Raw genomic sequence first — 24107 nt, forward strand, 5'->3', positions numbered from 1 at the left:
TCCTCATTAGTGTGCCATAAGAGATCATCAGGTGTGAAGCGGGAAAACATCAAATTTCACTTTATTTAGCCCTCAAAATACAAAGTATATCATCATTAATTTGTGACCTGTACTGTTTGTAGCAGTGGTTCTTAACCTCGGTTCGATCGAACCTCAGGGGTTCAACAGAGCCTCTGCCATGGAGGTTAAGACACACCTGACTCAAGATGTCAATTAGTTATGACACGCTCGCTTGGCCATCACAGGCTGGAGATGATCACATTACATTGCTTGTCCAATCAGTGCTGCAGGGAATTTAGTTCGGTCAGTAGTCAAGTTTGGGAAACACTCATGAATACAAAGAAAGGAGATAAAAGTGACAAAGGACCCAACATCATCATCATTCTCTGCCCGTTCTCCAAGGTCAGGTAGCAGGGGCAGCAGCTTAAGCAGGAAAGCCCAGACTTTCCTCTTACGAAGCCACTTCGCCAAGCTCCTCCTGGGGGACTCTGTGGTGCTCCCAAACCAGCCGGGAGGCATAGTCTCTCCAATGTGTCCAGGGTCATCCTCTGGGCCTCGTCCCCGTGGCACACCTCACCAGGGAGGTGTCCAGATGGCATCCTAACAAGATGCCCAAACCACCTTATCTCGCTCCTCTCAATGCATAGGAGCAATGAGTCGACTCGGAGCACCTCCCGAATGACCGAGCTTCTCACCTTAGGAGAGCCTGGAAACCCTGTGGCGGAAACTCTTTCAGCCGCTTTTATCCAGGATCTTATGATTTCTGTCACACCACAGCTTGTGACCATAGGTGAGGGTAGTAACATAGATCCTCCCTGTGCCTACGTGGATTTTCTCCAGGTACTCCGGTTTCCTCCCACATTCCAAAAACATGCATGGCACGTTAATGGAACACTCTTCAATTGTCCTTAGGTGTGAGTGTGAGCGCGGATGGTTGTTCGTCTCTGTGTGCCCTGCGAGTGGCTGGCAACCAGTATAGGGTGTCCCTCGCCTACTGACTGAGGACAGCTGGGATAGGCTCCAGCACGCCTCGCAACCCTGGTAAGGATAAGCGGATCAGAAAATGGATGGATGGAGAATTGTTGATATGTTGAAAATCCTTTCAAGGTGAATTGAATGAGCTGAATATTTGAATTTCAAAAAGGAACAATGTGACTGTTGAATGTATCATTGGGAATAGATATGTGAATTGAATGAGTTGAATGTTTTGAATTTTAAAGGCAATGGTGTGAATCTATGTTGAACACCTCACTGCGAATGGATGAGGAATATTTCGTGGGATTTTGAATGGTGAAAACTTCCCATTTTGGCATATTGAAAATTGGTCCGGGGACCAACTGAATAAGCTGTATGTTTGAATTTCAAAAAGGGGTGGTATGAATGTTGAATGTGTCATTTGGAATGAATCGTTTTTTTGAATTTTTTTTTTTTTGGGGGGTGTGGATTTTAATGGTGAAAATGTTTAATTTTTGGTCAATGGGAATTTTTGGCAGGTTGAAAGTCGCTCCTCAGGTGAATTAGATGAGGTCAATAGAACAAAATGTGAACGATGTGAATCTGCTATGTTCAATGTGTCATTATTAGGAAAGAATGTGGAATATTTGCGTGCGTATGTGTGATTTTTTTGAATCTGTTAAAATGTTTTGGGGGTACATTGAATGACGTGAATGTTTTGAATTTCAAATGGCAATTATTAAGTGCAATGGCTTCAGCCTTCACACATCTAATGTTTTCAAATAGCAGCTTTCCAAATACAACCCACCCAGTAGTATGGAAGGCCGCAGTGTTATCGCTGAAGGGTGTGTCTGCCTGCCTCTTGTGCATGTACGCGCACTGAAAAGAGGAGGTCTTAAAGGCAAAGTCAGTCGAGTGTTCGTATTCAAGTCTTCTCGCTATCTCTTTCACACACCCACGCCTCTTCCTGAAAAGAATAACAAAAACAACGACTTTATTCACTACTTAATGCAAACATCTCCCAGTTGACGTAGGCTGTTTTTATTACGACGGGCGACATTGCGGAAATACATCAGAACTTCCACGGAACTGAAACCAGAAGCGGCGACCACAGCAGTCGGAAATTGTTGCAGTTGTTTCTTCGAGCAAATAATGTATCACATAGTTAGAAAAATGTTTTTTACGGACTGCCACTGCGCAGCGGATGCGTCCAAAACCTACGAGGAGCTGTTTGCCAAACTCGACACGAACAAGGATGGAAAAGTGGATGTTTCGGAATTGAAAGCAGGCCTGTCTGCAATGGGCATCCGTGCCGGGAAAGGAGCGGCTCAGGTAACTGGATAACCTGTCATAAATGCTTCTACCTAGGTTGCACAATACAGTACTCATTGTCTACAGACGCAAAAATGATCCAGGTATTTTATTTTGATACTGGCCTAAATTTGCGTCCAGTCAAGTCCTGTATCGTAGTCCTGGATTCTTTGTGTAGTTGGGGAGAAACTCAATATCCCCCTTAGTTCAAGTTTCCTTGCGCAGGGTGTAAATATCCTCGTGAAGTTACTAAAACTTGAGTTTAACAGTTATAACCATACAGGAGGTATTAGGTTTACGACGGAGTTGTGTACGTAGGTCGAATGCGCCGTAGTCTCTAACTAACCTACTCAGCCGCTGTGGTTAAGTCAGAAAGATTGTAAATAATTGTGTCACAAGTACTTCGATGATGTAAATATAAAACAACCAGCTGAAAAATAGTAAGTAGCCGACTTATCTTATACCATGAAGACTAGTGAGCTCAGCTCCTCAACTCCTTGGTGGCCAACCAAGAGCAGGCAGGGGTTGGGGGCGGGGGGCTGAGGAAGTAATTTATAAATATATTTTAGAATATCAAATAAAATGCAGAAGGGACTTAACTTGGGCTACACAGATTTCTGACAGGGATATAGTCCCACCTTTCCCTGATGTTGTACCATCCCTGATAGCAGGGCACAGACAAACCACCATTCACTCTCTCATTTTCTTAGACAATATAGAGCAGGAGTGCCCAAGTCTGGTCCTCGAGATGCCCTATCAGGCCTGTTCTAGATGTCTCCCTACCTCCAACACACCTGATTCAAGTGATCAGGATCATTATCAGGCTTCTGCAATGCTTGCTGATTAACTGATCATTTGAATTGGGTATGTTGGAGGAGGGAGACATCTGACACAGGCTGGACCTGAAGTGGCACCCCTAATTTAGAGTATTCCATAGCGTACCATTAATGTATTTTGAATTTGGCATATTCAGAGAAATGCTCGGACCTGGTGATAGCTTGTGACCAGCAGGAGTCTTGTTGGTGACCAAGGACTGCCAACAATGCCGAACGCAGCTGGTTACACCGTGGCATCCCAGAATCTCCGTCACTCTTGTTGTTACACAATGCCAATTCAAGCTTCATCAGGCAGCAGTGCACATAAGACTATGGAAGTGCAGCCTTTGGTAAGCCATTTGTTTCGTGCTTAGGAACAACAGGGGATGTCGCTCCTGGGCCAGAAATGCCGTCTTTGGTGGCTAGCTGTTAGCGCCTGTTGTCACTTACCAGTGATGGTGAGACTCTGTCGCCAAACAGTTTAATTGGTCGGCTATGATATGTTCGGTCATTTAATTGGTCTGATGTGATGAAACTTTGATATATCTATTGACGGCCGGAAGCTCGTCAGTAAAAATAGCTAAATAAACCACATCACATCAAAAGCCATGTTGGAAGAAAGTAGTGGTTTATAGTCCAGAAAATGCATTAAATGAAAGGGATATTTCAATTCTCAAACTAAAAGTAGTCTTGTAGTTGTTTCATTGTGTTGTCTTTACACCAATGCAGGGGTGGCCAACCAGTCAGAGACGAAGAGCCAATTTTTTTACTGAGTTACTGCAAAGAGCCACATCATACCCTTCCTCGGGCACGCGCGTGCACAAACACACATACGCACACACACACACACATGCGCACACACACACACACACACACACACACACACACACACACACACACACACACACACACACACACACACACACTTTTGAAGCGACCAACTTCTCACGAACGACCCGATCGCGCACATGCAAGCATACACACACACGCACACACTAGTGTTGTGTCCAAGGACCGGCAAGCCAAGGCCAAGGCCAAGGCCAAGGCCAAGGACTTGGAAAATTTTCCGAGGCAAGGCAAGGCCAAGGCCAAGGACTTGAGAAATTTTCCGAGGCCAAGGCCAAGGACAAAGGACTTGCCTCCGAGGCCAAGGCCAAGGACCAAGGACTGATTTTGAACCTGAGGCCTAGCCGTGGACATGTATAAAACAATGCTATCATACCACTTGGCAGGTCTTCATGATTTGCAACACCCCACCATCATAACCCCTTGCACATGTCAGCCCCTACCTAACGCTTGAATGAAGTGTTTTTATTCAAAGAGTAGAACAGTCAGGGTACGTGTTATTTATACTGAGAAAAAAAAAAGCATATGATATACTGTACATTTATGAATTAATGTTTTAGTGCAGTAGTTTCTTAATATGAAGTAAATCAACACTCAACAGGCATGACATGGCACGGAAGACAAATTGAGAAATGACTTTGCATAGAAGTCAATCACTGACTGCAGAAAAAGCGGTAATCTCTCAGTGATAATTTTACAGTTTACCGGCAGCGAGTCCCAGGGACTCGCTGATCAGAAAAGTACGAGTCCCATTATGCATTGAGAGAGTCCCAAATTTCGAATTCTGAAACGGTCTACTTATTCAATTGCATATGATAATAACACAAACAACAACATATACATACAATTATAAACAAATGCTGCAAAAATTTAAATAATTCTGTAGCAGGCCTGAGGATTTCGGAAATTCATGGTAACCATTTTTCGGTTCCGTCGGATTACCCAATGGGAAACCACGGTAACTAATGTTGGGTTCCGTAAACGTTCATCATGGGAACCCATTTTTCTATTTTGACTGATATTCATAATCAAGAATTCTGAAACTCAAAAGTATAATGTTTCAAGGGTAAATGTTTGAAAACTATGCATTAACAATGAACATTAAATCAGCAGCTGTGTACTCCAGGTTTATTCCAAAAAATAAACGGATCAAAAACTGGTGTACTCGTGTGGCATCATCAGAGTATTTTTTCCAATCTCACACTGCAAAGATTAATTGACTGGTAATCATTAATACAGGTAAGTATTGATGTGGCTTGACATCCTCTTCCCAAGACGATGCATGTGTAATCTACGATCAATTTGACTAAAGAATTTAACACACGTCATCATTAGTTCTACCAACAGTTAACATTAGCATTACGACACCTTGTGACGAATGTTTTATTCATAAAGTTACCATGCTACAACCAGTAAATTATAGAATAACCAATACTGTTTCATAATATTTTTCAGAACGATTAGCCTACAAATCTAATGACCAACTTGCCTCGTAATCGTGCCTCTCGTCGTATCTCACTCTTGTTTTCTGTGCATTCATCCCAGGTGAGTTTAGTGATACGCCCTTTGGACGATTCATACGAAAAATCAGACTGGCATTCCTATTTCTTAAATGTCGTAATTAGTAGACCTTTGTGAGTTTTTTTCGCCGCCATCTCAAACTTTCATCCGCGCGATTCCTCAGTTTGCGGACTAAAATAGCAACCCGCATGCGCACATGGGGGGGACACATCTGTTGCGTCCCCCCCAACACTGAAAACAAAACAAAACGAAAGTAAATGAGAAGAAACACACTCACACACCACACCACACCACAAACACACAAACAGGCACAGTGAAATCGCGTTGATCACACAGTCAACTCGTGTGCGGTGACTTTTATGGTTAAACAATTTTTCGGTACCGTTAAAATGACGCCACCGAAACGACACGTGACCGGTAACGATTGTTACAGTAAAATCCTCAGGCTTGCCATAGTTTTATTTGTTTGTTTGTTTGTTTTGACTGAGAAATTTCCTTGCGTCCCAAAAACGCACATTATTTGAAACTGTGCGTCCCGTGGGAAAATTATGCGTCTAGGACGCGGGACGCAGAGGTAACGAGATGGCTGATCTCTAAACATTCTCTGAGTACTCCTATTTTTACCACTACCACTCATACTACATTAATTAATTTAATACCTTAAACTTCACAATAATAATAAATAATTAAATCAATCATAATTTTAAACTATGTATTATCAATATTCATTATTCCAAACATGAGAAAGCATTCAGCAAACATAACTGGAATTGAGCAAAAGGACTCCAAATCCCAACGGCCAAACCCGGAAGTAAAGTGCCGGCATTATTGACTCCAGCTGTAACGCAAATTACTTGGTTAAAACAAACATTCTAGTGCCACCGCACAAACGTGACAACTGTGCAAAAATAACTAAATAAAAGACACCACTGTTACAGAAAGACTTTACACGCGATTGAAACTGCCGATCGCGAACGGAACGAACCGTGATTGAAACTAACTGTGATGCCGCTCTTTATACGTTGCGCTAACAGTCACCTTACAGTGGTGGCCCCGCCCCTCTTAAAGCGTCAGATAAATCCATCAATATGGGTTTCCCTGGATGGAATGTTTTTGATTTCTTCATGATTTTTATGGTCTTCGGTCCCACTTTATACCTGTGGACGAGGGATTAGAGCCTCTAATCCCGCGTTGTGTTCAACAACCGGCAACCCGAGGCCAAGGCCACGGACCAAGGACCGACCTTTCGGTCCTCGAGGCCAAGGACCGGCTCGAGGACCACAACACTGGCACACACACACACATACACCCACATGCGCGCTCGCACTCACGCGGGTGCCCACCAGTGCACTCGCGCACATATGCACGCACACCACGATGAGCAACAGTCGGAACGGGCCGAAAATGGATGAAAGCTCAAGATACAAACAAACACTTTTTTTTTTCCCCCACGCATTTCTTCCTCCCACCCCTTGCGGTCGACTTGGGACCAGTTCACTGGCTCCCAGTCGATTCTGATCGACGTATTGGGCACCCCTGCCTTAAAATCAGAGGTAATTCGGTGACTAGCTTCGCACTTAGCGCCGTTGTTTGCGCATGAGCGGTGATGCAGTCATCTGATTGGTTGCCCTCTACGTCAATCAAGTAACGGGATTGATGCTCGGCTGACGGAGTACGTTCTGTGAAGTTGGCGCATTGTTTGAATGGCATCGCCGCTGCTGAGGCGTTTTCGACGCTTGTAGTGTAGTGTAGCAAGAGTAGTGATGATATGATGACTAGCTTAGCGCCGTTGTTTGCGCGTGAGCGGTGATGCAGTCATCTGATTGGTTGTTCTCTATGTCAATCAAGTAACGGGATTGATGCTCGGCTGACGGAGTACGTTCTGTGAAGTTGGCGCATTGTTTGAATGGCATCGCCGCTGCTGAGGCGTTTTCGACGCTTGTCGTGTGAGAGCCCAAGAGCTGCATTGAACCAGCCAAAGAGCCGCGGGTTGGCCACCACTGCATTAATTCATACAGTAGAATGTTAGTGCTCTTTTTAAGACTTTGGGAATCTGTGGGCACAGACACAAACTGTCTTTGCTCAACTTTATGGGGGAGGGGCCTTGTTTCTTTTTCCCAAGGCTTTTTGTTTCATAATGACGCATGTTTTGATCACAAGTTTCCTTTGAGCTTCAACTTAACCAGAGATCAACTCTTTCTTTGCTCCCAGAGCCATTTTTTTGGGATCATCGAGTTTTCGATATAATTATTTTGCAGAGCTGGGAAGTGTAATGAAATTTAAAACATCGGGGAGAGCGCCTCTAGATTGGCTGACCGGGTTGGTGGTCCCTCTTTTCAAGAAGGGGGACCACCGGAGGGTGTTTCTAATTTAATTACAGAGGAATCACACTCCTCAGACTCCCTGGTAAAGTCTATTCGGAGGTGGGCGGGCAGAGGGTCCTTTTGGGAGGTCGAATCTCTGATTTTTCATTTTGGTTATGCACGAAACTATGGAAAATTTGGATTATGATGGAAGTACATCCTTAAAGGTATTGAAGGGAATTTTCCAAATGTCAAAGCGGTATCACAATGTTTGTAGACAGTAAAATTTAATTGATAAATACTGCCTTGTACCAATAATATTTTCTGTTCCTTTAAGAAAATAATTTCGTCCGGAGACCAGGACCAAGATGAAGGGCTCACTTTCAACGAATTCTCCAAGTACCTGAAAGAACACGAAAAGAAGTTGCAACTGACCTTCAAGAGCTTAGACAAAAACAATGATGGTAAATTGAAAATTTTCTGCCTACAAGGATTATCATGGGTCAGTAAAAATGCCATGATTTGGCCGCAGGTGTTACTTTTTTTTTTTTTTTTTTTTTTTTTTTAAACAGGTCAAATAGACTTCATGGAGATCAAGCAGTCTCTCGCAGACCTTGGGCTGGATATCGGCAAGAAGGAAGCAGAGAAGATCCTTCAGAGGTATTTTTTTTTAAATGCTCCCGATTAATCAACACTGCATGGTTCAAATGAGACAAACCCTCTCTCAAGTGGCAGAATTCAAATAGCATCTGGGAAGTGTAAAAGAGAAAAAATGGAATTGCATATACTCAGATTACATGTGAAACACTCACAAAATCCACGGTTCAGTTCGTATCTCGATTTTGTGGTGACTCTACTCAGTTTGGTTCAAAATACTTATATCCCCCATGCATTTAAATTGCCGTCGGTTAAATGCAATTACATGCAGATTTTCACTATTCCCGCGCCAGCCTTATTCGCCGCGAAACGCCGGGGTCAACTGTAAATATAATGTTTGAAAAAAATATTTTTGGGTCTCTTATATCTCTAAATATAGCATTTTCCCTTAAATTGCATGAAATTAATGGTACATTTTTATTATCTTTATTCCATTTGTTCATAAAATACATACAGTACTTTTGTAATAGAACACAAAAACATTAACTAATAAACAAATACAGACAGACAAACATACATACAATACAACACAAATATCCAGTGGCAGGAAAAGGTCCCAATTAAAATATGAGGTTGTACAACTTATTTTCAAGACATACAGTGAAGTGCAAAAAATAAATAAATACATTGAATACAGTGCTTTCAGTAACACGTGTGTGGTAAAGTGTAAATAAAGCCATTCAGAAAAAGAAATACAAGACTGAATGTTGAGAATACTACAAACTGACCAAACTTGATTGTCCTGCGCAGGCCCCAGGCACGCAGAGAAACTCTGCGGTGATCAGAGGATTTCCCCTGCCTTGAACGGTAGCGAAATGAAGCTAGATGCTAATGCCAAGGCAAACCTCAACTCAGCTGTATTTATAGAGCACTTTAAAACAACCATCACTGTATGCAAAGTGCTGTACATGGAGCAACTATCATATGTACAACAGTAAAGCAACAAATCAGTAACAAAGACTGTAGAAAGCATCAAACAGTAAAACTAAGATCAAGTCAGAGTCATGCTGAGTCAAATGCAAAAGAATACAAGTGAATTTTCAGACGAGTTTTAAAGATGGGCAGTGAGGGGGCTTGCCGAATGTTCAGTGGGAGGTCATTCCAAAGAGAGGGACCAGCAACGGAAAAGGCTTGGTCCCCTCTGAGCCTCCGCTTAGTTCTTGGTACTTCTAATAATGTCTGGCCCGCAGACCTGAGACACCGAGCAGGTGTGTAGGGGCGGATGAGCTCAGAGAGGTATGGTAGTGCGAGGTCATTTAAAAATTTGAAAACAAACAATAGGATCTTAAAAAGAAACCCTAGTGAAACACTTCCTATCACTTCAGTGATCAGCAAGCAGTTTGCCTTGTTACAAAAGCACAAGCGCTGCAACTATCGTGACAGGTGTTGATGCCAGCCAAAAAAGGCAATGCAAGCGCAGTGAAAATAAAGTCACAACTTACTTATTTCACAACCAATTTTCATGAAGCTTAAGTTCAAGGAGTGTCAAATAAGAATGACATGTATTAATTTTCAAAAAGTCTACCACCTATTTTTCAATTATGCCAATTTGCACATACTGTCCTCCAGAATGTTTTGAAGAGTGACCAGATGGATTTCAATAAATTGCAAAGTCCATCTTTGCCATGAAAATTAGCTTAATTGAACTTCAAGAAGAGAGGTTCAAATACTGTGAAGAAGGCCTCAGGTAGCTCAAGAAAGTCCAAAACATCTGGGTCCTTCTCCGAAAGTTGATTCTGCTGCGGGATCGGAGCGCCACGGTGCAGAACTGAGTAAAGAATGGCAGCAGGCAGGTGTGAGTGCATTTACATGCACAGTCGGGCAAAGACTTATGGAGGATAGCTGGTTGTCAAGAATGACAGCAAAGCCACTACTCTCCAGGAAAACCATGAGGGACAGACTGGTATTCAGCAAAAGGTACAAGGATTGCACTGCTGACGACTGTGATAAAGCATCCCGAGACCATTTAGGTGTGGCGTTGCATTTGAGCACAGCGACTGGGTTGACAGCCATGAACACAGAATGGTACCAAAACGTCCTCCAAGAGCAACTTCTCCCCACCATCCAAGAACCATGTGGTGACAAACAATATATTTTTCCAACGTGAACACCTTGCCACAAGGCAAAAGTGATCATTAATTATTAATGTGGCTCACTGAACAAAACATCAACATTTTTAGTTAAGGCACAGGAAACTCATCGGACCTGCATCCCATTGAGAACTTGTGATCAATCCTCAAGAGGCGGGTGAACAAACAGAAAGTCACAAATTCTGACAAACTCCAAACACTGATTATGCAAGAAAGAGCTGCCATCAGTCAGGATGTGGCCCAGAAATTAATTGACAGCATGCCATCCAGAGGTCTTGAAAATTAAGGGTTAGCGGTGCAGATATTGACTCTTTGCATAAACTTGATGTAATGGTCTATAAAATCCTTTGACATTTTGAAATGCTTGTAATTATATTTCAGTTCATCATACAAAAAAACTGTAAAAGCATTGAAGCAGCAAACTTTGTGAAAACCAATCCATGTCATTCTCAAAACTTTTGTCCATGACTGCGTCCATCCCACACACACACACACACACATATATATATATATATATATACAGTATATATATATTAGAGCTGTCAGTTTAGCGCGTTTTATTGGCATTAATTTAAATGAATTTTAACGGGATTAAATTTTTTCTCGCGAGATTAACGCGGCACACGTCACAGCAGATGTTACGTTGCTCTATAAATAAACCAGAAACAAAACAACAAGTGCGCTGCATAGGTCCACGCACGTTTGTTTTGCCAGCCTCGGCAGCGTGAGGCACCGAAAACGGATACTTAAAGAGTTAATGAATGGAAAGTTTACTTTTAAAAAGTTGCCAGATTGCTCCACTGACAAGACCAAAGTTACCTGTATCATACAGGTATACAATGTATGCCACTGCCACGATTGTTACTTGTTTGGAACTATTTTGTGTGGAAGGTTACAGTGTTCCGTGTTCATATAAATAGAGCGGGTGGAGCTTCTCTGTGTTCGTCTGACAGTGACAGTGCGCTGAGGCGGTGACATGACAACGAAAGTTCAGCGGTACAGTGGTAGCGACCTAGCGAAAATAAAACGTCTCCAGTGTTGTCATCGAACCAAGTGTAGTCATCCGAAATGATGTCTACACAAAACCGTAGAGAGACTTCAGCGCAAGAAGGACCAACACAATCAACATAGCCTGACTGCTGTGTTCAAAGCAAACTTGAGAAAAACGATGGCTTAAATCCACTATAGGCCAAGTACTAGTTTACCTTAGATGTGCACTTTATAATGTTATATTGCTCTGTTTTGATTCCATAAAAAGAGCTGTTAAAGCAGCTGTGACAAAATATTTTTTTTCACTGTTGTTGATGGACAGTAATATTGTGTGAGAGATTATGTGTGAATAACTGCTCCAAGTGAAAAATGTTCATGTATAATTGAAAATCGAAATTATTATTTCAGTAAATATTTGCATTTTGCATATAGAAAACTGATTCATGATTCCATGTTGACGAGAGCATTAAAATGGGGAAAAATAGGACAAAAAAATAAAGGAAATTCAGAAACAATAAAAAATGCGTGAGTAATCACGATGAATTTTTAGTGAATTTGAGTTAATTATGACAGTTGCATTTTTAATTAGATTAAATATTTTAATTGTTTGACAGCTCTAATATATACAGTATATATATATATATATATATAAACCACAACATATATTTGTCTCTTTGTACACACAATACAAAATTCATTTTACAATTTATCAAATTTCTTTTTAAATGCAAATGTTAAGCTCCGTATTTAAGTCCCAATCGCTTCTGTCTCAATCGCTTTGCACAGTATGGATGGAGATGGCACCATGACTGTGGACTGGAATGAATGGAGGGAGCATTTCATGTTGACCACCGCCACCAACCTTGAGGAGATTGTCCGATATTGGAAACATACGACGGTATGTGGGAAATCAGCCTCCAATCACAATTGCAGCTTGTCAAGAATATCTACCCGCTGTCATCGTTTGATGTTGGATTTTTCTTCTAACCAGAGTATGATCAGATTTTTTTCCCAAGAAAATGGTAAGGGATTATACAGAAAACTAAGCACTGTGACTACATTATTTTCAAACAGCAGCGTTGCAGCAATACGTTACAAAATGAATGGAGGACATGCTCAAATATGTCTTGATCATGATGGAAATGCATTATTAACCATTATTTCAAAATAGTTACATCAGGGGTTTCGGCAGCACTTCTCAAATCGGGGGACGGGTGATTAAGTATAATGGCACATGTACTACAGCAGGTGGCAGTCGTGCTACCATTGTCGGTGTGTGCTGGGAGTATTGCGTATTGGCTCTAAAGCACATGTGTCAAAGTCAAGTCCTGGGGGCCAGATCCGCCTCCACCACGTCATTTTGTGTGGCCCGCGGGAGCAAATGATGTGTGCCAACTTTCATGATTATTGCTGGAATCTGTCAAATTGTCATGGGTTATAAGTAACGTTGAAATTTTGCACCGGCCCTCCGAGGGAAGCCGAAACTCCGAAGTGACCCGCGACAAAAAATGAGTTTGACATCCCTGCTCTAAAATGTAGTTTTTAATTTGTGTAGTTTGTTCCTCTGTTGTGTGTTCACAACCCCCCCATAGAATTTATTTTGTGATTTCCTCTCTTGATTTTCTGTTTGGCACTTTATTTATGTTTGCTTTTCTGAGTGTCATTGAAGTCATCGTTGATTAACGTTTTCGGGGGCGGTCATTGAACGCCTCTCGAGCAGAAGGCACGGAGACCGAGAAGGAGAAGGACGTGCCTGTACAGCAGTTGCTTGAGTTGAGTATGTTTTAAAAAGAACCAACACGACAGCTCTTTGTTTTCTATCGTTTTGCACCGCTGCAGAAACTGCCGTGTGAACGCAAGTGGGGCTGCACCGGGGTTACGTGTGAACATGTGAAAATTTTCTCTGGTGTAGGATATATCGCAACAAAATACATCGGTGCAGCACCGGAGCAAATGTGTGCCGTGTGAACACCCCAACAGTAGTCTGTATCTGGTGCCCTCTCCCAACAACATGTGGTAGATGGCACTGAAATTCTTGACTTTCAATGAAAAGAAAACTTAAGGTCTGGTGATTGTTCCCAGTGGCCTTTGTACATCCCATCCTGCTGACTTGGGCCTTCCTGGTGCCTAATCTAAAAGCAACAGTCTTGAATCTAGGTCTTAAACTGTACAGTGATTTTAAATTGAAACGGCAAATAGGTGCTGTGTCAAGCAGTGCTGGAAGGTGGGCCCCACATTGGGCTGATATATCAACGGCACAACTCTAAAAAGTAATTGCAATGACATGTTAGGTGTCGGCCGCCCGGTGGGCTACTGGTGAGTACATCGGCCTCACAGTGCAGAGGTGCTGGGTTCGATTCTGGTTCCGGCCTTCCTGTATGGAGTTTGCATGTTCTCCTCGTGCTTGCGTGGGTTTTCTCCGGGTACTCTAGTTTGCTCCCACATTCCAAAAACATGTATGGTAGGTTAATGGAACACTCAACATTTTCCGTACGTGTGAGTGTGAGACCGAAAGGTTGTACGTGTGCCCTGCAATCCGATTGGCTGGCAAGCAGTCTACCCCCCTACTGCCCGAAGACAGCTGGGATAGGCTCCAGCACACCCCGTGACCCTTGTGAGCATAAGTGGATCAGAAAATGGATGGATGTTGGGTGTTGGAGAGCACCTCACCTGCAGGTTTGCTGAAAATCTATAGCACATCAAAATAAAACAAACTTTATTCCTGAAGGCACTCATGGAGCAACGAGTATGCGCGCAAATTCTGGAATCGACTTCAGGTAAATTGTTACAGTGCTATTCGTTACAGTGGGTTTCATTTCACATTTTTATTCCAGCGTTTTATTCAAGCGTTTTATTCAACCATTCTTTTCACCCGCTTTTCTAAGCGATCATTCGCCCCCATTGCATTGAAAAATGTCTTGCACCGCTTGGGAACTTGTTGACTGTTGTACTAACCAGTGATATAGTTTCATTTTGTGGAAAAAGAGCACAGTGCAACACTGGCATTGAACCTTGTGCTAATGTGCTTGCATTGTGACATGTCACCGGAGAAGATTTCGCTGTGAATGCCACAAGAACATCAGGTATTGTTATTATGTGGGGTGGGGGGGGCACAGCAGTACCTGTACTTGTCACCCTCTGATTTTGGATTTCATGGACAGTAAGTGTTTTTGTCAGTACTGTATACTGTAAGGAGCAATTATGGCAAGGACGTTATGTACCTACAATTCAAAATATTGTGGCAGATCGTTGTAATATTTGCAGTGGGCAGTTGAACTTGACAGAAGTAGAGAGGCTTGCATAAATGTGATGCTTGTTTACATTAAGTGTCCCGGTCATGTAGATACCATGCAGTGGGAAGTATTGTCGGTTTGGCTGGCTCCTACATCTCCTTAAAGCTAAATAAGATGATGTCTAATTTCTTTTAACAAAACAACCAAATGTATGACTGATATGTGACCTAGCTTTTCAGTCTAAAGAGTTCGGAACTTAGTTCCTGGTAAACGTAAGTGTACCTTGTTGCAGGCCTTATTTATGTTAGCCACATTAACAAGAAGATTCAGATTCAGAAAACTTTATTTTAAGCAGGATTTAAATGGTTTCGCTTATTAGCTGCAACAACTGGCGTTCCCACATCATCAAAATCTGCAACTGTCTTAGAAAGTGGACTCACACAAACAGTTTCCATATACTGTACAGCAGCGGTGCCCAACCGCCGGTCCGCGGACCGGTACTGGTCCGCAGGGCATTTGATTCCGGGCCGCACAGAAAGAACTTGCCTTAATTCTTAATTATTAGTTTTATTTATTTCGGAATACGAAAGATGTTTTATTTAGAAAAATTACTGGATTCTCCGTTACATCTGTCTGTGTCACGCTTGACATGTGTCAAACCACGCTTCTGCGTCACGTGACCGATTACGCCAAAAAAAAAAAAGACAAAAAAAATTTGTAAAAAAAAATGCTGGAGATCTCAAATGACGGCGGCCCTAAAAGAACGTTCGAGACAACTGGATTAAAGTTATGGCTGAATATTCTGAGATCGCCACAATAGCACTGTTGCTATTTCCGACATGCTACCTGTGTGAGGTGGGGGTTTTCTGCAGCAACGGCGACTAAAACAAAATTCCGAAGTAGACTGGACATAAAACACACACTTGAGGTGTCATTGTCTCCTATTACCACGAGATGGGACCGTCTGGTTGCAGAAAATCAAGTTTGGGGCTGTGGTGAGTCGTCATTTTCATGCACTTTGTATCGTATTTTGAATGCATTAAACATTACCATCGCGATCAGAGTGTCACGGTGTTTATTGTTATTATATTTCGAAAACGCCCCAGTTTTCATGCAGCTCATAGCATATTATTTTGTTGTATTATTTCCGCCACACCTTAAATGAGAATATTGTCTGACATAAACCGGTCCGTGGGGCAAAAAAGGTTGGGGACCCCTGCTGTACAGTATATGAAACGTTGGTTTCGCTACACCGGACGCCAAACACCTATTTCATGTGAAGGCTCATGGAACGTAGGAATTAGGTGGATTGATCAGGGAGCCCAAAAGAAGAAGAAGCAGAAAAAAAACAATGTAGTCGTAGGGTTATATTTGTTACATGAGGAAAAGTAGTGCTGCCAGTTTGTCCCAGCCTCATCAAACATCACAGTTGACTGCACATTACTATCTTACAATAAGCAGTTAACTCGCAGATGAGACAAAACAATGGAAACAGTTGCTGTTTGAATTTGTGTACACAGAAAAGTGATGTCATTATTAGCCATGCTACAAGACGTTTGTCCTGTTCTGACACTAAAATTCATGCCAACCCTATTTTCTCTGTCTGCTTGGCCTGTCTAAACAGGTCATTTGTGCTTTGGATTGCATTATGTACATCTCCTGGAATTTTCTGGTCGAGGCTAAATGTTAGATTAAACCAAATTTTAACATGAAGCACTGGAGTTGTACTGCAAATGGCTATTCATTCATTATTCTGACAGATCTCAGTGTTTTGATAGGAAAACACAGTTTTCACTTTTAGTAGGACGTTAATTTTGTACACATACAATACATGGCACCATCCATGCTAGCACTGACACTGCACCAACCCACACAGCTTTCCCTGGGGTGGAGAACAGTAAGCACAGAATGCACTTTGAGGTCTGGTAACATGACACACAAAAAACGGCTTTGCTTTGGCTTTATTGTGATATTCAAAGTGTTCATAGTTGTTAAAATCATTTTGTAATCGTAACTATATCTTGGTACTTTCATTTGAAGTAGTAGTTTTTGTCAGCGCGCAGTAGTGAGGTTGGGGCAGTATGTGCGTCTAGGTGTGCGTAGGATGAAGGGGGCATACCGTATTTTCACGACCATATGGCGCACCGCATTAAGAGGTCCAATGTCAGTTACGGGTGATATTTCTGTATTGAACACATACATAACATGCACTGCATTATTGGACGCAGGCATGGTAAAACATACACTAGCTTAAACAATACATGCGTGGTAGCACGCATGCATGCTAGCGTATGTTTACTCACATTATTTTTTAATCAATCCTCAACCACAAATCCATCAAAGTTCTCATCTGAATCTGAAATGAACAGCTGGGCCAGCTCTCCATCGAACACGCTGCGCCACGGTAGTCCTTGCACGGATGGATAGTTGGCGCTGTTTCATAAAACGAAATCAACAAAACAGACCTTGAAAACTTTCGCTTTTCATTTCTTCTGCAAGCATTTTTGCCCTCAGTCGACTGGTGACTGTAAGAGACGCTTCTCCTGGCTGTTCTGTGACCGTGAATCTATTGCTCAGGGTGGTCTTCCAACTTGGGCACCGCGCCTTGTTTCCACAGAAACTCCGCTACATCAGCAGCCTGTCCTCATATCATCAGACAGTCAAGTGGAGCGCTCATTGAAGTCACACAGCAACAATCACAACTTTTGGAACTCGATGTATAGATTAGGGATGCTGCATTATTTGGAATTTTTTGGAGAAAATGTAAGACTTTTAAGTGCGGCCAATGGTCATGAAAATACTGTAGTAGGGCAGTGATCCCCGCCATGGTCCGGTTCATGAACTCACTGAAATGTTGTGAACCGGCAGTCGTCAGGTCCACTCCTGTCATGGTGATAATGTTCCTTTTGGGGCTTGTATGCTCCACTGCAGAGTATTTTATGTTTTTTTTTCTTTCTTGCTTATAATATTTATTTAACTTTCACAAAGATAATTTCAGTTTTTAGTGGTACTGAATACATTTTTATAGCCACAGTATTCTGTCCATTTTTACCCATGTGTTGAAGGTGTTGGAAAGGGTAGCAAATACAGTATGTCAATTTAAATGTACCGTCTAAGTTTCTTCTATCACATGTGCTGAGAAATTTTATGTTTTGTTTTGATATTAGATTATATACACGAATGCATTGTGTCCAGGTGCTGGACATCGGCGACAGCCTCACCATCCCAGATGAGTTTACAGAAGAGGAGAAAACCACAGGTATGTGGTGGAAGCAGCTGTCTGCGGGGGCCATGGCAGGGGCAGTGTCCCGTACAGGTACTGCTCCCCTGGACAGAATGAAAGTCTTCATGCAGGTCTGTCTTCACGTGTTTTATTGAAACTTTTTTTTTCAAGGTAGCTTTTTCACCGCCAAGATTAGTCACAATGGCTCTTAATTTACAGGTCCATGCTTCCAAGAGCAACAAAATTAACCTGGTTAGCGGTTTCAAGCAAATGTTGAAAGAAGGAGGCTTGAAGTCTTTATGGCGAGGAAACGGTATTAATGTACTAAAGATCGCCCCAGAAACTGCCATTAAATTCATGGCCTACGAGAAGGTAATCTATTCATGAATCAAGATTTTTTTTTCAATTGTGATTGAGCATTTGTAAGAGGAATGAATGTTGTGCAAAGCAAGTTAGGCTTAGGGCAGACCTGGGCAAAGTACCACCCGGGGTCCACATTCAGTCCACCAACAGTCTATGTCCTGCCCTCACATTAACCATGAAGTCAAAGTAAAACATAAAACATGCGGTGCTTTATTTTGAATGTTGTGCTTTTCTTGTATGTGCACACATGGGGATGGTAGTACAGTCCTAGCAAAAGTAGAGGTACCACTGTATTAATGATGAAGAGGCGGGTGGGTGGGGACATAGAGGAGGAATAGTATTTCAATCATCAAACTTGGGCGCCTGTCTCTTGGACAAAAAGCAGAATTGTTTCCAAGAATTTACGGGACGAATGTTTTCCTTGTTCTGTGATGAATGAGTCGGTTGTTTATTTTTATTTTTTTGTCTTTGTTTTTGTTTGCCCATCCATTTTTAAACTTGCTTTCTTTTTATTTTGTTGAAGTTTCCTCTCCGTGTCTTATACTCTGTCTCACAATACAATACAAAAGAATACAATTTATTTCCATAGTATAAGAAGATGCTGTCCAGCGAACCAGGGAAGATCAAGACACATGAGAGGTTCATTGCAGGATCGCTTGCTGGAGCAACGGCACAAACGGCCATCTACCCCATGGAGGTGCGCTCTTAAACACACGTACCAGTTTGTCTGCAATATTCTCATAGTACCAATTGCTGTATGTGTCTGCATATTTCAGTACACAGGCCATTGTTAGTGGTTTACCTTCGGTATTATTTTTTTGGTGTATGAATTTGAAACCGGATTTGAGAGGCATGCACTGACTGCTATAATGGTGTCACAAAGTAACAATAATAATAATAATAATAATAATACATTTTATTTATAAGCGCCTTTCAAGACACCCTAGGACACTTTACAATAACAAAAAACACAAAACAATACGGGTTGAGCAGCGGCAGCCAAAACGCGCCAGCGTTCACTCAACCCGAAGGTCAGAAAGAAACCACAGGGGAGGGAGAGAGGGAGAAAAAAACCCACGCTCGAACTACCCTCATTTTGAGGATAATTTGAGTGAGGCAAAAAAAACTCCTGCACAAGCATATGACAGTTACAACAGGTCGCAAGACATAAACAATGAAGACGGTGAATCAAGGGAATGTATGAGGGAGGGAGTGATGGTGGGGGACTAGCTTCCGTGCATATTTTCATCAGGGGAAGGTCGAGATAGCAGATGTTGTTTTGGTAGCAGGCTGCCCAAGAATTTAAGACAGCCTTGAGTCCGTGGCTTATGTCTCTTTAGTGGCGTCGATCAGCCAAATCCGTGATTTCAGTCAGTAATTGAACACGGATTCCAGTTTTCTCCAAGTTGTTGTCCATCCTGCTGTGACGCTCCAAACCCGCAACAGTTTGTGGTTGAGCACAGTCTGAGTCTGAGTGTTGGACATCCGCGTTATGCCATCCTTAGACCGACAGCCTCGTCCAATAGAGCCGCTCCCGTCGGTTGAATTTTCGATAGATCAGGAAACTGCTCACCCCAAACAGCAGCATACCTGTTATCGGAAGGCCGAAAATGTAGATGTCGTCCAAATCCTCAACGGACAGTGTTGACAGGCACACCATTCTCCGCTTTCTCCAAGGATCTAGGGTGTACCCAGCAGCAAAAGTCCCCGAGGGGCAAGTAGGCTCCCCACTGCCTGCTCTTCTCATCGAGAAGATGTTGTCGATGGCATCGAGAGACCAGCCAACCAATTCCATATTTGTTTTTAGGATGAAAATACGACAGGAGGCTAGGAAAAGTCAGACAAAAGACAGCACAAGGACTGAGTGGCGAGCAGGGAAGGGTGGGGGACAGCGCAGAAAGCAAAAGCGTCCGCCTTCGTCGAGAGCCAAGCAAGAAGTGCATTTTCGTAAAAAGCGGACTCTCTTCCTCCCACATTTATCTCTTTTTCAGAACAATCAACAGTAGGTGCATATGCTGCTGCGAGACAGAAAAGATTCTGTAAATATTTCAGTTGAAAAACAATGGCAGCATCTACGGTTGTGATATAAACCAATGGTGGTCTAAAATTGCTGTCATTGTAACTTTTGAGCAAACAGAGTGGGAAAAAAAGGCAAAAAGAAACACATCCAGCGTATGCTAAATTGAGCGCAACTTGTTGCTGTGCCTTGTCTTTGGGTGCTGCTGTATTATATTCCACAGTTTCCACTTTGCTGCCGTATCCTGTTTTTGTTGAACCGGATGTCCACATAGTCACAAGAGAAAGCGATACAGATAATTGACGTGTGGATGATAACTAAATCCTTTGTCAATTTAGGTGATGAAGACTAGGCTAACCCTCAGGAAGACCGGGCAATACGCTGGAATGTTTGACTGTGCCAAAAAAATCCTGAAAAGGGAAGGAGTTAAGGCATTCTACAAGGGCTATGTTCCTAATATTCTGGGCATCATTCCATATGCTGGGATAGATTTGGCCATTTATGAGGTGAGCCACCACAGCAGACTTTGTTTTTGTTTCAAATACTGCGATACAGGTCTTCACAATGATCACTCATTCTTTTCTAATCGTCACTAGAGTTTGAAGAATGTGTGGTTGTCCCGCTATGCCAAAGACACGGCCAACCCAGGTTTGCTGGTGCTGCTGGGCTGTGGAACCATCTCCAGTACTTGTGGCCAGCTGGCCAGTTACCCCTTGGCCTTGGTCCGTACCAGGATGCAGGCACAAGGTACAAGAATAAGCATGAAATACGGGTGACAATTGTCTTGGTTGTACTTCCCCGGTAACTACAATACTGTTTGTCGCTTCTCCTCTCAGCTTCTCTCGAGGGTGCAGAACAGTTGCACATGAAACAGATGGTGAAAAAGATTCTAGAGAAAGAAGGATTCTTTGGACTCTACCGTGGCATCTTGCCTAATTTCATGAAGGTGCTGCCAGCTGTCAGCATCAGCTATGTGGTGTATGAATATATGCGGTCAGGCTTGGGTATACAGAAGTAAGCAAAACATGTGCTGTAGTCTGCTGTCATTTTCATGTCTGTCCGCAAACAAATCGGGAAACTATAAAATGCAAATATTGACTGTGCCAACCAGAGGTGAGGTGTCCAACATTTTAAAATGGCACTTTAACCCTAGCATCCTTGCTTTAAGGGGTGTCAAATGAGTCAACTATAATAGTAATTGTTCAAGTGAGTGGAAACAGGGTAACAAAATTATTGCCAATCTCTACGTTATTTATCCCACATGACAATTTCAGATTCCGGTAGAGATTTAGCAAGCATTATGCAAGTTGACACAGCTCACTTGCTTTCGCAGGCCACATAAAATGATGCGGCGGGCTGGATCTGGCCCCGGACCTCGAGTTTGACACCTGTGGTGCAACTGACAGTAACAATGCTACATTTTAGGATAACAACTGAATTCAGAGTTGATTCGCTAATGTTTTTTTCTTCACTAAAGCCCAACGGCAGCAACAAAGAGACAGTGATTCCGATCCATCCATCTATTTTCTTAACCATTTGTCCTGATTGGGCTCGCGGATGAGCTGGATCTTATTCACACCCACATTCGTGCCTGTGGCCAATTTAACATCCTCAAAAATGTTAACATACAAGTTTGTCAAATGGGTTCCAAGCAAACTCCAAACTGGAAGGCCGGAGCTCAGGTTTCAGCCCTTCAGAATTACGAGGCAGGTGTGCTTAATCTCACTGCATTGATTCTCTGTCCACCAAATTCATTTACGGTATTTTCACTTTATTGATACTCGCAAAAACATCATAACGACTAGGATCGCATGTGTGCCATGAACCCTTGGGAATCGGTATATTGGAGCTTGGGGGATTCATGCAAATTGTCGTTACCTATGTCACAGAAGGGCCAAGAAGAATACATTAATCATTTCGCAAATTCAGTACTTGTAATCGAAAATGAATAGAGTCAGTACAGCTAAATGAATTTATGCAACTTTCTAATTGAATGATTGTTTGTCAAACGCAGCGGATGAAATTATTTAGCCAACACTAAAGTATTGTTTAGCAAAGCAATCCGAATGCCTGATTGAACAAATGGAGGCTTCTCAATGAAGCAAAAGTTGCCAAAATCATCATTGGTGCATTGACAATCTAATTATAGATTTAATTTCAAGAGTAAATTAAATAATGCAGTTGGACCTTGGAATTACTTGATTGAAACGGAAGTACTCTCCCTCTGTGGCTACTGAAACAAATATAGGGTTAATGCAGTTCACTTTCATTCTAAAAACTATTTCCACCTCTTTTCATATATTCAATGTTTTTAAGGCACTTTTTGCACAGATTGGAAAAACAAAAACTTTGTGATTGTGAATGACTTCCCATTTTCAGGATATCTCTTCATATTGGCAAACATTTCTAGAATTCTGTGTTGTGATTTATATTCTGTTTACAACTTACCCACAGTCTCATGGCACAGTTCTAGTCAGCTTTAAATTGAGATGTAATAATTCAATACGTTGTTTACAAAGACACTTGGGAAAGTCGATTTCCTTTTTCATTGTTTGATTGTTTGCATACACATCAATAGACGAGGGACCGATTTTGTCACCTCTCCCAAAAAGTTGTTTGTTTTTGTATTTTCTAACCAAAAAAAGCACCTTGTTACATCAAAGCTCCTCTGACCTGATGTCACTCCCCCCCAGACAATTTTCCTCTTTCAATGTTAAAAACTCCCTCTTCACGCACATGCTTGTGTCCCAAAATACAGTTCAAAATATCATTTTTGAGCCTAACTTACCCTAGTCAGAGTTGAGCCTCTTTTCAAAGTGTAGACCAGGGGTCACCAACCTTTTTGAGAGTGAGAGCTACCTCATGTGTCCTGATAATATAGAATGTGTTTTTTTTCATACTCAATGATTTTAATTTTCAGGCTATGATAATTTTAAAGATGTCTCACAATACTGCCAGTGTTTGCATTTTTAAATCATAATTTCTACTAGCAAACCACAATCCTAGCACTGGTGGGCTATTGGTGTGGTCCTCACGGGCTACCTGGTGCCCGCGGGCACAATGTTGGTGACCCCGAGTGTCGACTGTGTTGTCATCATTGAGGACTCCTCCTAAAATCATTGAGAGATCATGTGCCTTCAATGGGGGCGGACACACATTTTTTTGCCTTTTCCTCCTTCATTTGATAGATGTTTGTGTTTACGTTAATAAAGACATTTAAGTACGGATGTGGTCGTTGAATGTATTAACTCAAGACAAAGATGGCGTGTATCAACCTTTAGAAAGAAATTGTGAGCTTTGTAAGGTAAGCCAGATCTATATACTTAAGGTGACATTTAATGGGATACAGGAGATTAAAAGCCAACTGAATTGCCTTTTTCAAAGATAGTAATGTCAGTTTTAATGACAACAGTTATTAATTTAACAATGTATCCATTCCTGCAGTTGTATTTTGCAATGTATTATTACACCCGACAAGACAGACCTACACAGTGGATCCAAAAATATTTGGACGGTGGCGACACTTATCATTTTGTCTTGATACTGTACACCAGTGGCGGATGCTGGTCTGTCAAAGAGGGGAAGCTCAATTTTGGCCAACATCGTAAAATGTGTACGTTTATTTATACGTGAATTCTACTCTCCGTTCCTTTTCAAGAAAATGAACTGTGACCCTGTCATACCAACAAGGCGTCTTTTCCTGGGACTTAATTAGTGTCCTACAACTACAGGAACTACAATAAAACCCACCAGAAATAAAATATTAATTTGTCACTTGTAGTGA

General features: G+C 42.1%; 1 protein-coding gene across 1 annotated transcript; it reads left to right on the forward strand.

The window, feature by feature from the left end:
* The first annotated feature begins 1854 nt into the window (after positions 1-1854).
* Positions 1855-23550, forward strand: slc25a24 (solute carrier family 25 member 24). The gene is made up of 10 exons (XM_086115548.1): positions 1855-2286; positions 8088-8214; positions 8323-8410; positions 12274-12385; positions 17916-18074; positions 18163-18315; positions 18896-19003; positions 20662-20829; positions 20920-21070; positions 21160-23550. The coding sequence occupies exons 1-10, from the start codon at positions 2107-2109 to the stop codon at positions 21339-21341; spliced, it is 1428 nt and encodes a 475-aa protein (XP_085971674.1). The 5' UTR covers positions 1855-2106; the 3' UTR covers positions 21342-23550.
* The last annotated feature ends 557 nt before the right edge of the window (positions 23551-24107 follow it).

This window comes from Hippocampus guttulatus, chromosome 7, assembly GCF_054856545.1.
Source record: "Hippocampus guttulatus isolate MCC_2025c chromosome 7, RoL_Hgut_1.0, whole genome shotgun sequence".
Taxonomy (NCBI): Eukaryota; Metazoa; Chordata; class Actinopteri; order Syngnathiformes; family Syngnathidae; genus Hippocampus; species Hippocampus guttulatus.

Coding starts and splice junctions, on each gene's coding strand:
- slc25a24 (XM_086115548.1), top strand. CDS start 2,107: ATGTATCACATAGTTAGAAAAATGTTTTTTACGGACTGCCACTGCGCA. Junction 8,411..12,273: donor GCAGAGAAGATCCTTCAGAG/GTATTTTTTTTT, acceptor CGCTTTGCACAG/TATGGATGGAGATGGCACCA. Junction 18,075..18,162: donor GAATGAAAGTCTTCATGCAG/GTCTGTCTTCAC, acceptor CTTAATTTACAG/GTCCATGCTTCCAAGAGCAA.